The sequence below is a fragment of the Primulina eburnea genome, chromosome 8 (genome assembly GCF_022965805.1).
Source record: "Primulina eburnea isolate SZY01 chromosome 8, ASM2296580v1, whole genome shotgun sequence".
In the NCBI taxonomy this organism is placed as follows: Eukaryota; Viridiplantae; Streptophyta; class Magnoliopsida; order Lamiales; family Gesneriaceae; genus Primulina; species Primulina eburnea.
The window spans coordinates 3,622,957-3,638,528 of NC_133108.1; the positions used below are offsets into that span (position 1 = coordinate 3,622,957).

General features: G+C 36.2%; 3 protein-coding genes across 5 annotated transcripts; 2 read left to right on the top strand and 1 right to left on the bottom strand.

Moving 5' to 3' along the window:
• The first annotated feature begins 906 nt into the window (after window positions 1-906).
• Window positions 907-8,768, top strand: LOC140838498 (probable leucine-rich repeat receptor-like serine/threonine-protein kinase At3g14840). The gene is given in 27 exon segments (XM_073204854.1): window positions 907-1,343; window positions 1,559-1,733; window positions 2,098-2,169; window positions 2,258-2,326; window positions 2,441-2,512; window positions 2,620-2,691; window positions 2,847-2,918; window positions 3,011-3,082; window positions 3,160-3,231; window positions 3,324-3,395; window positions 3,476-3,547; window positions 3,670-3,741; window positions 4,118-4,183; window positions 4,669-4,734; window positions 4,814-4,846; window positions 5,353-5,393; window positions 5,475-5,644; window positions 5,646-5,860; window positions 5,938-6,134; window positions 6,533-6,624; window positions 6,626-6,671; window positions 6,932-7,050; window positions 7,140-7,331; window positions 7,333-7,351; window positions 7,443-7,680; window positions 7,809-7,959; window positions 8,266-8,768. Coding segments are annotated over 27 exon segments (3,003 nt in total). The 5' UTR covers window positions 907-1,264; the 3' UTR covers window positions 8,653-8,768.
• Window positions 8,769-10,308: 1,540 nt separating this feature from the next.
• On the top strand, window positions 10,309-10,922 carry LOC140838047 (dirigent protein 22-like; the record flags this gene model as incomplete). The annotated part of the gene is made up of 1 exon (XM_073204132.1): window positions 10,309-10,922. A coding segment is annotated over one exon (534 nt), but the record flags the coding sequence as incomplete, so codon positions are not given.
• Window positions 10,923-11,480: 558 nt separating this feature from the next.
• On the bottom strand, window positions 11,481-14,876 carry LOC140838499 (trifunctional UDP-glucose 4,6-dehydratase/UDP-4-keto-6-deoxy-D-glucose 3,5-epimerase/UDP-4-keto-L-rhamnose-reductase RHM1-like). Of its 3 annotated transcripts, none has more exons than XM_073204858.1 (3): window positions 14,697-14,876; window positions 12,322-13,909; window positions 11,481-12,184 (listed from the first exon to the last, which is right to left on the bottom strand). In XM_073204858.1, the coding sequence occupies exons 2-3, from the start codon at window positions 13,894-13,896 to the stop codon at window positions 11,732-11,734; spliced, it is 2,028 nt and encodes a 675-aa protein (XP_073060959.1). In that variant the 5' UTR covers window positions 13,897-13,909; window positions 14,697-14,876; the 3' UTR covers window positions 11,481-11,731. The 3 variants fall into 3 exon arrangements, with proteins under 3 accessions (XP_073060959.1, XP_073060956.1, XP_073060957.1); XM_073204855.1 differs by having other exon boundaries at window positions 12,322-13,945; XM_073204856.1 differs by having other exon boundaries at window positions 12,322-13,948.
• Window positions 14,877-15,572: the final 696 nt, after the last annotated feature.

Genomic DNA, 15,572 nt, shown 5'->3' on the forward strand with positions numbered 1-15,572 from the left:
CAAAATGAGAGATAAAAGTTGGCCCACTCTTGATATTTTGAAATTCATAAATAATTTGATTTGAATTGTTCTTATTACATTAATTATGGTACAAATATAATTGAATGGAGACATATAAATTTGTAAATTTGAAGGGATGACATTTTAATATAATATAGAATAATACAATTAATTTATTTTTATCAACAATTCGCTAACGAATGAAATTTACTCGAGATTCTTGTTTTAAGATTTGCTGATGTCTGAACTTTATGCCCTACTTTTGCTGACATCTACTCTTGGCACAACCCTTTTTTTTGTAGCATAAAGTTCACAAAAAGGTTTATCTCCCATTAAGTGGTGCAATAATAACACGAAAAGTAATTTTTTATTGAAAAAACTTGTGTTAAACGGTCTCACATGTCGTATTTTATGAGACAGATATGAAAAAATATTACTTTTTATTCTAAGAATAATATTTTTTATTGTGAATATCGATAAGGTTGGTCATCTCACATATAAAGATTCGTGACTCTTTCTTCTTTGCCTATTCATTTGTCAAAGCTGAGATGATAAAGGCAAAAAGATATTGAACCATAATTTTTGATAGATACTCACCATGCTCAACCATTAAAACTACGTCAGAGAGACGAAGATTTCTTCGTCTAATGTACATACTATGAATGCAATTAATTTCCATCCACTCCATTCACATCCCCAACCACTTTGAAAAGTCCATGTCCATTGCGGTAATTGCTATGTTTCTCAAGTTTTTTTATTTTATTTTCTGACAAGTTGAAAGGCCGCATGTGCTAAATGTCTTGTTTGTGTATAAATATATAATTGTATATTTTTTTTAATTTCAGAAAGATTTTAATAAATTAATTAAGCTATACGTTTGATCAATGTAAAACTGGAACAACTAGTCTACAAATATCATATAAACGAAAAATGACATGTATGTATGAGTATTTCGAATTTTTGAGTGAAAAAAGAGTGTCGAATTTCATAAATTTGAGTTGAATTAGAGTTCGGTAAATGAAATTTTCTGGGCTTGGTTGGCTTCTAGTAGGCAGTATGCAAGAACAAAACGACAAAGTCTTTGGTTGTCCCAAATCTACACACGGTTTTGCTCATTAATTTTCAGATTGCTGCGTTTTCAGCTCAGCAATATATGGGAACAAAATCCAATCTTGCTTGGTTCTGGAGTTCCGATTTTCTCTGCTTCTGTGTTTAGTGTGTACAGTTATATAGCGTCGGATCGATTATTGGTTTCACATCAAGCATGCTGATTCGACGGTTTCTTGCATTCATTTGTATATTTGTTCTAGCCTCGGAAGCAGCCGTTTTGCCAGCTGATGAAGGTTCTTACTTTATAATTTATGGGTTTAATGTGCCGGTGGATTTAGAAACTTTGAGGAGCTTATGCAGAAAAGGAAAAGAAAATTGAAAATCTGAGCTTGAATATTTGAGCTTTGAAAAATTATCTATTTTGGGTGTGCACCAAGCTGCCTTCTTTCTTGTTTCGATTTTCGACATTCGGTAAAAAGAAAATGCGTGTATGCGTTTGTTTTTGCAGTGGAGTCTCTGAAGCTTATAGCAAGGACTTTGGGGAAGACAAATTGGAACTTTGACGTTGATCCATGCAGCGGTGAATCAGGTTGGAGGACACCAAATCCGACTAGAGGGAGTGAGAATGCAGTGAACTGCAGCTGCACCTATCAGAATAACTCCGTTTGCCATGTTGTTAGCATGTCAGTATACTTTTGCAGCACTCATATATATGTACAGTATAAATATCTCGACTTTAGCTGGGAAGATTCTTCGCAAAAACGGGTTTAAGGTGCTTTGGGATTGATGGAGTTGGAATTAATAAGCACTCTGCTTAAAAATTTGGTTAAAAAGCACTTCCGTGAAAAAGTCATCATCATAAACTTTGTTTGTTGAATGTTTTCTGGGTTGAAACCATAACTTCTGACTGAATGATGGTGTATTTAGAGGGATATGGGAATTGAGTCTTAAGAAAGGAGATGTTTATGAGCATATGAAAGCATGTGTGTGAATGGTTTGATCCCTTCCTCCTGTTTTAATGTAATGGAGTTCTCTTCGCAAATGCAGTGTTTTGAGATCCCAAAATCTTGATGGAAGGCTCCCTCCAGAGCTTGTGAGACTCCCTTTCCTCCAAGAAATGTAAGTTTGAAGCACATTTTCAGGCACACGTCCCAACAACTAATTTAACCGTCAACGCTTTAGAAGTTTCCAATTACTTTTATTGCAGCGACCTGAGTCGTAACTACCTCAATGGTAGTATTCCTCGAGAATGGGGTTCCACGAAACTCGTACACATGTATGTATATCATTATATCAACTTTGTTTTTTTCCCCTGGTATGAATTTAATTGAAGCAATAGAGTTTTAGGTTGCCCTCTTCCTACTAAGCACATAATCTTGATTTACTGCAGTTCTCTCCTTGGAAACCGTTTAACGGGTCCGATACCAGAAGAACTAGCCAACATCAGCACGCTTACGGATTTGTAAACCTTTTTTGTTACCCCATCACTTTTTTTTAGTTTCCTATTCGTTTCTTGATTTGAAGTATCTGCCGCTTAAATATTTTCCTACCTGTTTAATAACTCTGCAGAGTTTTGGAAGCCAATCAGTTTTCTGGAGCTATACCACCACAGTTTGGGAATTTGAGTCTCATAGACAGATTGTAAGACCCTTAGATCAGTAAAATTATGAAATTTGGTTTTGTCCCCTCACATTCTTTTTCAGTTCAGGTTGTGGTCTCTATGTTTTATTTCTCCTTTTTGGCTTAGTTTGATAATCGATAGCCTGCTGTTATTAGTATTATTTTATTTTTTGAAGGCTACTTTCATCTAACAATTTAACCGGCGAATTACCAAATACTCTGGCAAATTTGACCACATTGACAGATTTGTAAGTTTTTTTCCCTGTTTTATTCAATTTCAACTAGTCGTGTTCTCCTCTCCTCCTCCTTGATAGCAATTCTGAACTTCATATTAATGCAGCCGTATTAGTGATAACAACTTCAGAGGAAGCATACCCGATTTCATAGAAAAGTGGATTAACATTGATAAAATGTAAGGCTTGATTGACTCTCGTTTATGTGTTCTTCCTGTATATAAGTTAATATCTACTTTAAATTTGATAATGGCAGAGCGATACAGGCTAGTGGTCTATCTGGACCGATACCTTCCGGTATTTCTTTGCTTACCAAGTTAACTGACTTGTGAGTATAACATATGATCATTTTATTGATCCTATGCATGTACTATTGTTGAAATTACGATAACATCGATTTTTTGCATCCTGAATATGCAGGAGAATTAGCGACTTGAATGGGAATGAATCGACAATTCCACATCTTAATAACGCAATCGCGCTCGACACGCTGTTAGTGTTATGCTTATACATTGCTCTCCAGCCAAAATATATTTTTGCTTGTGTGTGACTCGTTGAATCTTGTGATGCAGAATTTTGAGGAGTTGCAACATCGTGGGTGAATTGCCAATATATTTAGGGAACTTGAAAGCCCTGAAAGTCTTGTCAGTAGAATCCTTTCTTTCTTCTTGATGTTTCTGTTTGCTTGATTTCTCTCCTGAAATTATTGATAGTTCTAACTTATAGCACATCATCTTGAAATTCACATTTTGCACTTCTTATGCAGAGACTTGAGTTTCAACAAGTTAAGTGGACCAATTCCTGATAGCTTTTTTGGTCTGGCAGAAACGGATTATGTGTAAGAGTTTTTAGTGCCAAACTTTCTTCTGTTATTTATTTATAAACGAACTGCTGCCTGCTGTCTGCTGTAATAGAGTTAACTCCCATATCTGACTTTGAGATGATTTGCCTTTGTAATTTTAGTGATAGACTCAATAGTTATAATAAATTCCTGGGATCTTCACTTAGCTTAGTTTCTTCTTAACTGATCTGCTAACCTCGCGAGGTTTATTGGTGTGATTTCATTGTATCAAATTCGAGCCCAACTTCCTACATAATAACAAATTTTCTTTCTGGAAATTATAATAGAAATAATCCTATTTTACCATGAAAAAGTTGCTAAAGTATTTCATATATAGCTTGAGATTTGCTTATGTGTTTGTTTGTTTTGCCAGCTATCTTACTGGGAATTCTTTAAATGGGCCATTGCCGCCTTGGATGCTGAGAACTGGGGATAGCATGTAAGTTTTGTTTTGTTTTCTTGTTAACCAGGAGTAGACTAACTTGCCCCTCGTCCCCTAATTTTTTTTTTAAATTTTCTTGTTTATGTTTTCATAAAGGTAAATTCCCTCCTAAATCAATCAAACCACCCCCTTCATCTGGTCTCATCTCCCTTCCCCGAATTATTAGTCTGCCCTGTTGTTACCTTGCCTGTTTTCGTTGTTTCCATTTATGTATGATGTTGTATCCTTGTCCCTTCTTAATATTATTTTTGTCAGTGGACGTAACCATACAGACATACTGTAGTTTATGTGATCATTTCTAGTTAATACATACATGTATTTTAGCCAAGTTAAATTTGGTAAAGCTAGGAGTTTTTACATTTCAAGTTCGTTATTGGTCCAGTCCTCTTTTTTGAAAGGTAGGTTTAATGGGATAAAAAGCCTGTCTGAATGCTCAAAGTCAAGAAACCTTTCAGTTTAACATTTGTTCAATTTGTATGCAGTGACCTATCTTACAACAATCTAACATCTGAAAGTTCAGCTTCAAGTTGTCAGCCACGTGGTGCCCTGTGAGATTCTGATCACTCGACTTACCATTTCACTATCTTTGAATTCTCGCATTTCATTGACATTTAACCAAATTTACAGGAATTTGTTTGCAAGCTCGAAGGGGAATACCTCGTGAGTTTTCTGGGGATAGTTAAATTCTTTGTCCTTATTCTTATTATTCAAATGGATTTATCTGATTAGCTGTAGCATGGACTAATCAAAATCAAACATCTTTCGTCCCTACCATCACACAAAACTTATTGAACACTCAGCACTTGTCCACCTTTCGTCCCAAAATTTGAGTATTTTATTTAATCCATTACATTCCAGGTCTAGCATGCTTTGTGCACAAAAATTAGAATTAGGGGTTCTAGAACTGAGTTTAAAACACTCAACTTAGGCAAGTAGGGTGGACACATGCAGCACATATTAGGTTTTCCATTAGTTTTTAATGTGCTTGTGATTGCAAGGACAAGAGATGTTAGAATTTGATGAGTAAGAGACGAACACGAAAGAGAGATTGTAACTGTTTTAGTGAAAAACAGTAGGAACTAAAATATTCTTATCCTGTATTACACGAATCATTTTTCTCTGTATCATGATGCTGAATCGTGGTGAACGTCACTTTGTCTTTCCAGCGGTATTGTTTCCTGTTTAAGAAGCGACAATTGTGAATTAAGTAAGTTTTAATGTAAATTCTTTTTTAACCTCACCAACATTCGAGTATCCTTTTTATACTTTTAAAGTTTTTCTCTCTCAGAATATCGCTCTCTGCGCATTAACTGTGGCGGAAGACAAGTGGATGATGATAATGGTGCTACCTATGAAGATGATTCGAATGGTGGTGGACCTTCAAGTTTGTATCGAAGTACTAACTGGGTGAGTAGCAGCACTGGCCATTTCTTGGATGATCAAATCTCTACAGACTCAGTACATCTCACAAAATGCCTCGAGCATTTCTGGGAACAATTCACAGCTGTATATGAATGCACGGATTTCCCCTCTGTCATTGACCTATTATGGTTTTTGTCTGCTAAACGGAAACTACACAGTAGACCTTCACTTTGCAGAAATCCAGATAACTGATGACAGAACATACAGTAGCCTGGGAAGGCGTATATTTGATGTTTATATTCAGGTACCTGAGTACATATTCGTCAAATTTTACATATTCTGAATCTGCTTGTAGTTTCCAGGTTCTTATTTTGGTCAAATTGTTACAGGGAAATAGGGATGTTGAAAGATTTCGACATTGAAGATGAAGCAGGAGAAGCTAACAAGGGAATCAAAAAAAGCTTCACTGCAATCGTAATGGATAACACCTTGGAGATCCGATTCCATTGGGCTGGGAAAGGGACAACTGCTCTTCCTCGTAGAGGAGTATACGGTCCTCTCATTTCTGCGATTTCTGTGAATCCTGGTTAGTTGTGTATTATTTCTCTGATTCTCGTGATTTGGACAGTAACAGAATTTGTTTGCTTTGTCAACATGACTTCCAAATCATGGAGACTGCTTCATATCAGTAGAAATCAAAATGCAACAATAGTTGTAACTCTAACTTCATAGCAATATATCCTACACTTTCACACAATCATTCGCAGTCCGTTGGATATGGGAAGCGGAAAACAATCCTTTTTTTTATCATGTTTGGTTGTCCGCATGGTATTGTGATAAAAAAAAACAGTGTTTAGACGTATGTAAAATTTAAATACTGAGTTACACAATTACAATCATTTATAGTTTTCTGTACGTAATTTGTTTTTTGTTTTTGAATTTTTATCACCTTTAAATATTAGTTAACTTTCTCCGTATATTCAGATTTTGAAGCACCGTCGAATGGCATCTCGGCAGGAGCTATAGTTGGGATAGTTATCGCAGTTCTTTTTATGGCCTCGTTAATTTTTGGTATTACTTTGGTGGAAGGACTGCTTTGAGCGGAAAGACACTTTGGAATATGGTATTGAAATTACTGATTCATTCCTAACTCTTTGCCTAATTTTCTAAGTTTTGGTTTTCGAGTCCATGGATACATTGCAAATGCATCATTTCATGCATGTGGTACAAATTAACAACAATGATACAACACGAATCTTTATCCCATTAAGTGAGGTCGGCTATATGGTTCCTCCTATGCCATTGTGCTTTATCAATATTAGCTTATCCATTGTTGTATGTAGATGTCTAAATTTGTTTTTGTCTTACAAACTCATTTTGTAGAACTAAGGGGTGTAGACCTGAACACTGGGTCATTCACCCTACGGCAAATTAAAGCTGCCACAAATAATTTTGACCCTACTAATAAGATTGGAGAAGGTGGTTTTGGTCCTGTATATAAGGTAGCATAAAATAGATTATTTTCCGAGTTTGTTCTCCTTAAATTGCCATCATTACCTTCTCATTCAGTTTGGTATCTGTTTTTCTGAAGGGTTCTCTTTCAGATGGTACCATCATAGCTGTGAAGCAACTTTCTTCCAAATCGAAGCAAGGGAATCGCGAGTTTGTGAATGAAATAGGCATGATTTCTGCTCTTCAACATCCTCATCTGGTAAAGCTATATGGATGTTGTATCGAAGGCAACCAATTGTTGCTTGTTTATGAATTCATGGAAAATAACAGTCCTTGCTCGTGCATTATTCGGTATGTTTGATTGGTTGCTTGACTCTTTTTTTCCCAAATCTGTGTCACAATTCTTGAATGCGTATCCATATACTGAGCATGATGTTTGTAGGTCGAGAAGAACATCAGTTGCACTTAGATTGGCCAACAAGGCACAGGATCTGCATTGGTATAGCACGAGGTTTGGCTTATCTCCATGAAGAGTCGAGATTGAAAATCGTCCATCGTGACATAAAGGCTACCAATGTGCTTCTTGATAAAAATCTAAACCCAAAAATATCTGATTTTGGTCTTGCCAAGCTTGATGAAGAGGAGAACACGCATATAAGCACCCGCATTGCTGGAACTTTGTAAGTATTGTAAAACTCTGCTGCTTTGTGTGTTTGGGAAAGTAATATTTGGCACCTCTCTGTACTACAAATATAAGGGAAGAAGTAGTTACGATCACCGCTTCTTACATTTTATAATTCATATTCAGTGGATATATGGCGCCTGAATATGCTATGCGAGGCTATTTGACTGACAAAGCAGACGTATACAGCTTCGGAATCGTTCTTTTAGAAATTGTCAGCGGAAGATACAACACTAGCCCCAGGCCAAAGGAGGAGTCCTTCTACCTTCTTGATTGGGTATATCTAATACGATATGATGCATCTTTATTTGTTCCTTTATCATCGTCTCTCTCTGTCGCCTCCTTTGTAAACGTAGGATCAAAATTTACGTGAAATATACGAGTTTGCCTAGTTGCCTGCCACCTTTTTTTCCAAGCATACTTCTCTATACGCCACCCTGTCAAATTTTTGCTTACTTAGCTTAACATATGAACCAAACCTTTATTTACCGAGTGATGTAGTGGCATAAACCTCTTCCACTAAGGGAGAAGTGTGGGTTCGAACATAATTCTTGGCATTTCCTCTTCCTTTTTCTTTTCTTAGGCTCATTATTTGAGGAGAAATGGAGATTTAATGGAATTAGTTGACCCAAGATTGAAGTCGAACTTCAACAAAAAAGAAGTTACCACAACAATCAATGTAGCTTTCCACTGTACAAATGCAGTGTCTGCAGAAAGACCAAACATGTCAGCGGTGGTAAGCATACTGGATGGAAAAACTGGTGTCCAAGAGTTTGTTTCGGTCCCGAGTACTTTCTCAATGAACAGTGCGAGTCTCAGGGAAACGAATGGGGAAGGTGATGTACGAAACACAAAGGTTGAGCATAGCCAGAGTATATCGATGGACGTGCCATGGACTAATTCCTCGACATCTACTTCTGATCTGTATCCTCTCACTTTGGACACTGATCACTTGGAAAGCAGATATTAGATTTTCTGGTTTGTGTCTACTCTTACAGATTGTATGAATACAGTGTAAAAAGATTGAACTTCTAAATCCTTTGTGTTATTCAGTAAATTCAAACAAATGGGACCGTTCAACTCTCACTTTTCTTGACTCCATTAACGACGCTTAAAATTCAACATCGGTTTGAAAATCCATGCAAGGCGAGGTTGAATTTAATTCTTAGTTACGATGGCATTTTGATAATCACAATATAAAAATAATAAATCAAAATGGAGGATCGACTTTTGAATTTTTGATGACTGAACTTGAAAGTAATTGTTTTTTTTTCTCGTGTCTTTGGAGGATTATTATTATTTTCAGTCGTGTCGTGCGGAAAAAAATCCCCATTTTTCCAACCTACCCAACACATTACAAAACTTTAAACAAATATTCATACATATATTATTTTTTAAAAGAGCGGTGAGACAATCTCACGAATCTTTATCTATTAGACAGGTCAATCCTATCGATATTTACAATAAAAAGTACTACTTTTAGCATAAAAAGAAATATATTTTCATGAATGACTCAAATAAGAAAATTGTCTCATAAAATACAATTCATGAGACCTTCTCACACAAGTTTTGCCTTTTATATATATATATATATATATATATATATATATATATATATATATATATATATGTGTGTGTGTTGTCTTGTTGTGGTAGGTTAAAAAGCCAAGAAATGATTCCATGCATCCATTACATTATTCTTTGTTTGGGCCCTACTTGACTATAAATAATTGCACTAACGCTGGTTTCTCTCTATCGTTTAAGCAGCACTCACGAAATTTAACATTTTTTTTAATGATGAGAAAACTCACTGTCGGTTACCTTTCCTTATATATACGCAAATCCCGAACTATCCTAATAATTTATAATCAAATAAATTATACAAGATGAATCATTTGTGAAGTACTTAAAAAAAAAAATAAAAAAATCGAACTTGATCATTCTCGGTTTTTTCGGTTTTCGGTTTTACAAATATATAATCTGATATCCGAACCATTTTTCTTCGGCTCGGTTCGGTTTTCTACCGAAATGGTTCGGTTATTTCGGTCGGTTATTTCGGTTTTGATACAATTATTTAAATTAATAATATAAATATATTATAAAATATAATATGTTATTTTTTTAAATGATTTCTTAGTAAAATATTTAAATATAAAGTAGAAATGAATTACATAAACAATAATCAACTAAGTATTATTCAAAATAATTCTTCATTCACTATCATCATCTCAATAAATAATATAAAATAAAAATAACATTATTAATTTAATTAAATTTCGGTTTTTTCGGTCGGTTCGGTTTATGACATTTATAATCCGAAACCGAACCAAATTAATTTCGGTTTTAACATTTATATCCGAATTATAAAATTCGGTTTTCGGTTCGGTTTAGTGTTCGGTTTTTTCGGTTTGGATTTTCGGTTTTTTCGGTTTTATCCGAAGTTTAAACACCCCTACTCTCCTTACTCAAAAATAAAACACAAATTTTAACATACTTTAAAATATTTTTAGTAAAATGGGATAGTGCGCCTCACATTATATAATAAGGCTCGACTTGTCTTGAGAAAAGAAACCAATAATTTTGATCATCAAGACAAGTAGCATGGCTACAATTCTTCACATCCTAATATTCCTCATCCTACTCTGTTCCACGGCAACCGGCGACTGAGACATCCTACGTCAACACATCGGAGCTCAAACGCAACCAACTGAGACAAAAACTCACTCATTTCCGTGTATACTGGCACGATATCGTCAGCGGCAGAAACCCAACATCCGTCCCGATCGTGAAACCTCCAGTCGCCAACAAGTTCACTGGCTTCGGCCAGATCAACATGATCGACAACCCACTGACCACAGAGCCCGAGCTGAGCTCGAAAGTCGTCGGGAAAGCGCAGGGATTTTATGGGCTAGCTTCACAGGAAGAATTCGGATTGTTGATGGCCATGAATTTTGTGTTCACGGAAGGGAAATACAATGGCAGTACCATCACTATACTGGGGAGGAACGCGGTGTTTAATAAGGTGAGGGAAATGCCGGTGATCGGCGGAAGTGGGCTCTTCCGGTTTGCTAGCGGGTATGCTCAGGCGAGAACACACTCTTTTGATCTCAAGAATGGAGATGCCACTGTTGAGTATGACGTGTATGTCATGCATTATTGATTAATTACCTTTCCTAATCTCCATGTTTTCTGTCTTGTCAGATTTATGAATAATAATTTAGTAGAAACGTTTCTTGTTAACTTTGATTAGGGTCACATATCAGTTACGGGGAGTGAAAGTATTGTGCTTTAAAAATCAGACTCAAAACTCTGTCATACAAGCAAATTCAAATCCACATACTGCCATAAAATCTGTCACCCAACTAACCATTTGCGGGGACAAGTGGAGCTCGAGGAAAAAAAGGAGGAACATCAAGAACTATCTTTATATCTATATTCTTATAAGCTAATATACAACTACTAATCAATTTGGGACTTACATTCTACAGTTCCTTGTATAAAATATACGTTGCGTATATGAGGATTAAAAATTTAATGTATCCTCGAGAAATAGGCATCTCCTCGGGGAGGATTTAGCAAGTGATTAATTGCCCCCAAAATATCGTAAATAATTTAAATCACCACCTGTGAAATCAACGAAAATCGCGATATATAAATGGAAGAGCATTCTTATTAATTTCGCAATACTCAAAATTTACAAGCCAGCGGACTGGGAGAAGACAAGCATGCGCAATCAGTTCTTACCGATGTTCAATTATTCAACTCCTATTCATACATGTAGATGAATAATACGTCTCCTTAAATTAAAATTTAAGTTAATTCAATAAACCATTGAAACAGAAAGTAACAAAATGGCATGCGTCCTTGTAAACTAACGTCTGGTGAAAGTAAATTTAACACATGAGGCAGATTCCCTCACCATTACAGATTCTAAGAAGTTTAAAAAAGACCCAAGAAATAAGCTGAAGCTGAAAACTTGACTGACACAGAAATAATCGGCCCTTCAACGAAACAAAATTGCGGAAATCAGACCATGTTGACAGATCAACTCACTCAGCCGGAGTTTTCCTGTTGGGCTCAAAAACGATCTTGATCAGCGACTCCTTAATCGACAGCAACTCAGGAAACTCTTTTTTCAACTTCGAGGCATCCATCTCGTTGTTACTTCTAGGAGCAACTATGACCTTGGCTTGCTCTTCTAGTGTGAAGTTGGTCCACTTAAATTCAGGATCAATGTATTTCTTGTACATCTCCAAAATTTCATTGTGGCTAACAACGCCAGGATTTGTGAAGTTCCATATGCCTCTAAGATTTCGTTTTGCCATCTCGATTGAAATAGGAAGAAGCTCATCCAAGATTGTCATACTGTTAGGAATGTTAACAACCTTATTGTAACGGGAAATCTTGGTGATGAAATTGCGTGGGTTATTCAGGTCTGAAGATATTGGCATCCGAACTCTGAGTGTGCAGACATTGTCGTATTCTTTCAAGAGCTCCTCCACCTGATTAGCATACACAAGGAAAAGATTAGTAGCCATACTGATGCATGTTGCTTGCTTTTTGTCGATTTTTATCTAATTAATACATGCACATCATAATTCAATCAAGATAATTTTGAAGCGAGAAGGGAGAAAAGTACCATGGCCTTGGTCTTTGAATAGAAGGAACCAATGAAGTTGGGCGTGTCTTCCTCCTTAAACCCAATGCCAGAACCTTCAGGGTGTGAATCATTGTATTCAAATATACACCCTGTGGCAAAATTCATCATCAGTAGACCATGCTCTCTGCATAAATCCGCCAAGTTCAGAGTACCAGCAACATTGGTACGGATAGTTTCAGTCTTGTGAGTTTCACACCAATCAACATTGGGTCGTCCAGTTACACCAGCAGCATTAAAAACGTGTGTTGGCTTCACAGAAAGGATGTCTGCCAAAAGTTGTGTGCGATCCTGCAGACGTCCCTTCCCATATTCGTATGGAATACCCTGTTTTTCACACAATTTCCCAAGCAATCCACCAATCCACCCTGTCCTACCATAGATTAAAAATTTGAGGGATGGTTTTTGAAGTGAAGGGCTGCTTTTGGAATCTGGAACCAACATTTTCACCTGGTTAGAATTTCCAGCAAACTCAGATTTTCCAGATTCGTAATTCTCAGCTTCGCTGAAGTGCCTTTCTATTCCACCAGTCGTCATCAGCATTCTAGGATGAGGAAGGAGGGCACCAGACACATCACCCCACCAATCAGGATTGTTCTTGTACCACTCCATGGTCTTTTTTAAACCATCTTCCCAAGTGGTCCTTTCAAACCAACCCAAATTCTTCAGCTTCTGGTCATCAAGGAAGTATCTCTGATCATTAAATGGTCTATTTTCCACAAACTGAATACTCTTGTCCGGATCCATGTTAAAGATATTGCATACATCTCTGGCAACATCAATGACTCTTCTCTCCTTCTTAGTTCCTATGTTGTAAACATGACCGACTTCACCCTTGTGAAGAATGACTTCAAATGCCTCGGCAACATCCTCACAGTAGAGATAACTTCGCACATTTGAACCATCACCATGAATTGGGAGAGTTTTACCTTTCATGGCTAGAAGTATAAACTTGGGAATCAACTTTTCAGGGAACTGATTCGGACCATAAACATTGTTCCCACGAGTGGTAATCACGGGCAAGCCGTAGGATCTACCGTAAGCCATAACAAGCATTTCAGCCCCAGCTTTTGTTGCTGAGTATGGGTTTGTCGGCAGGAGTTGTGAGGCCTCGTGATTTCCAACAACGGCATCTTCATCAGTCTCCCCATACACTTCATCTGTGCTAACATGGATAAACCTCCTGATCTGTTTAGTAACTTTGCATGCCTCCAATAGAACATGTGTGCCATAAATATTGTTTTTTGTGAACTCGAAACTGTTGCCAAAAGAATTATCAACATGGGTCTGGGCCGCAAAATGCATTATAGTATCAATGTTCTCGGCAACGAGAAGGTAGTTGACAAGGTCGGCACTCCCAATGTCACCTTTGACAAACTTGAAGTTGGGAGATGATTTGGAGGGAAGAAGATTTTTGAGATTGGAACAGTAATCAAGTTTGTCAAGGACAACGATCTTGTACTCAGGGTAGTTCCGGATAAGCCTATTGGCAACATGAGAGGCAATGAATCCAGCGGCCCCAGTAATTAGGATATTCTTGGGTGTAAATGTCGACATTGTAGCTTGATATCTGCTAGGAAGCAGATGCTCTGTTTAAAATCACAAACTGCTGAACAAGAATCCTTAATTCATAAGTTAAAATTTCAGCTTATTTCCACAAGTAAAGAAACAGTGAAATATAGCAAAAGTCTTTTCCTTTTTTATGGTTGATTTAACCAGCGAATCAATACATCTAGATACGGACGGTAAGAATTTAAGAGAGAACCAGTACTTCACTACTTCAACAATATCGCTCCCTTCAAAATTGTTGTAATAGTTCCTAACAATCCCAACCCGAAGGTAACTGCAGGATAAAACTAATACCTTGGTCCAGAATCAAATAATTAAACAAAAAACTTGATGTTTAAACATGTACACCAAGCAAGAAAATCATATAGAAAAAAAAAGGCAATACTCGAGTGCAAGGCCAAGCCAGGAATTTCGTCTTAGGCCAAACCACATTATTAGGGTGAAACAGATTTTCAGATGAAAAAAAAAAAGCATGCATCAAATTCGAAACTTTTTTATGGATCGACATTGGTCCAGAAAATAATCTAACCAGCCGAAAACCATTTAACACGGTACGAACGCATTCAAAGCTTTGCCATCGATCACATTATTCAGCTTCCACGAACCCAGAATTACAAACACTACGGTCGAGCTTACACAAACCAAGCGGCAACGGGAACAAAGATTCACACACTTATACACATACACGCGCACGTATAGATCTGGATGGACCGCAGGAATGACAATAAACATCCAAAACATTCGAACAGATCTAGCATATATACAATGAGATCCTCGAATTAACTCACTTTTTTTCTCAATTATGAGATCAAGATCCACCAATGCAGCTCCAAATATGTAGATAAAAATCGAGAATAATTGGATAATCAACCCACGAAGAAAAAGAAAAGGAATGAATTCGGCGAGAGGGCGAATAACTGTGAGAGGAAGGTGATGAAACAAAAGAGGTGAGAGTGCAGAGAATTCAGCTTGCTGTTTCTATTTATACGGCACAAACACATCCTCCATTTTCGTATAATAAAAATTGAGTTCAACATTTTTTTGCTCACATTTCAATTATATATATATATATATATATATATACAATTTTGATATCCTGCACACCTACCGTGCACACTTTTGTGAGCACCGATGAGGTGTCACTCACCCATTGGATGCACAATTTTTCTATATTTCATTACATCCAATAGATGAGTGACACCTCATCGGTGCATATATATATATATATATATATATATATATATATTTATTATTATTATTTATACTAGTGCCCTATGCAGAGTTAAAGGTAATTTAAATTAAAAACAATTTGTATTGAAAATATTTGTAATTATTTTGTTATAATTTGTAATATTACTTTGTGGATAATGTGTTATTTTTTAAAAAAATGAGATAATTATAAAAATATTCACAATTTGTTTAGATATTCGTTAATTTTCAAGTTTTTATATAGATAATTTAGCAATTCTATTAAATATATGTGTGTAATTTCGTAGAGTTTGAGTTAATGGTGAGATAAAATAAGTAAATATATATAATAAATCTATATCTTTATTATTGCATTAATCGTATAAAATATAGATTTGTGAATTAAAATATATAATTTCTTCATTAAATACAACTCCAATTCTTCACCATTATAATACATGAGACAATTTTTTGCA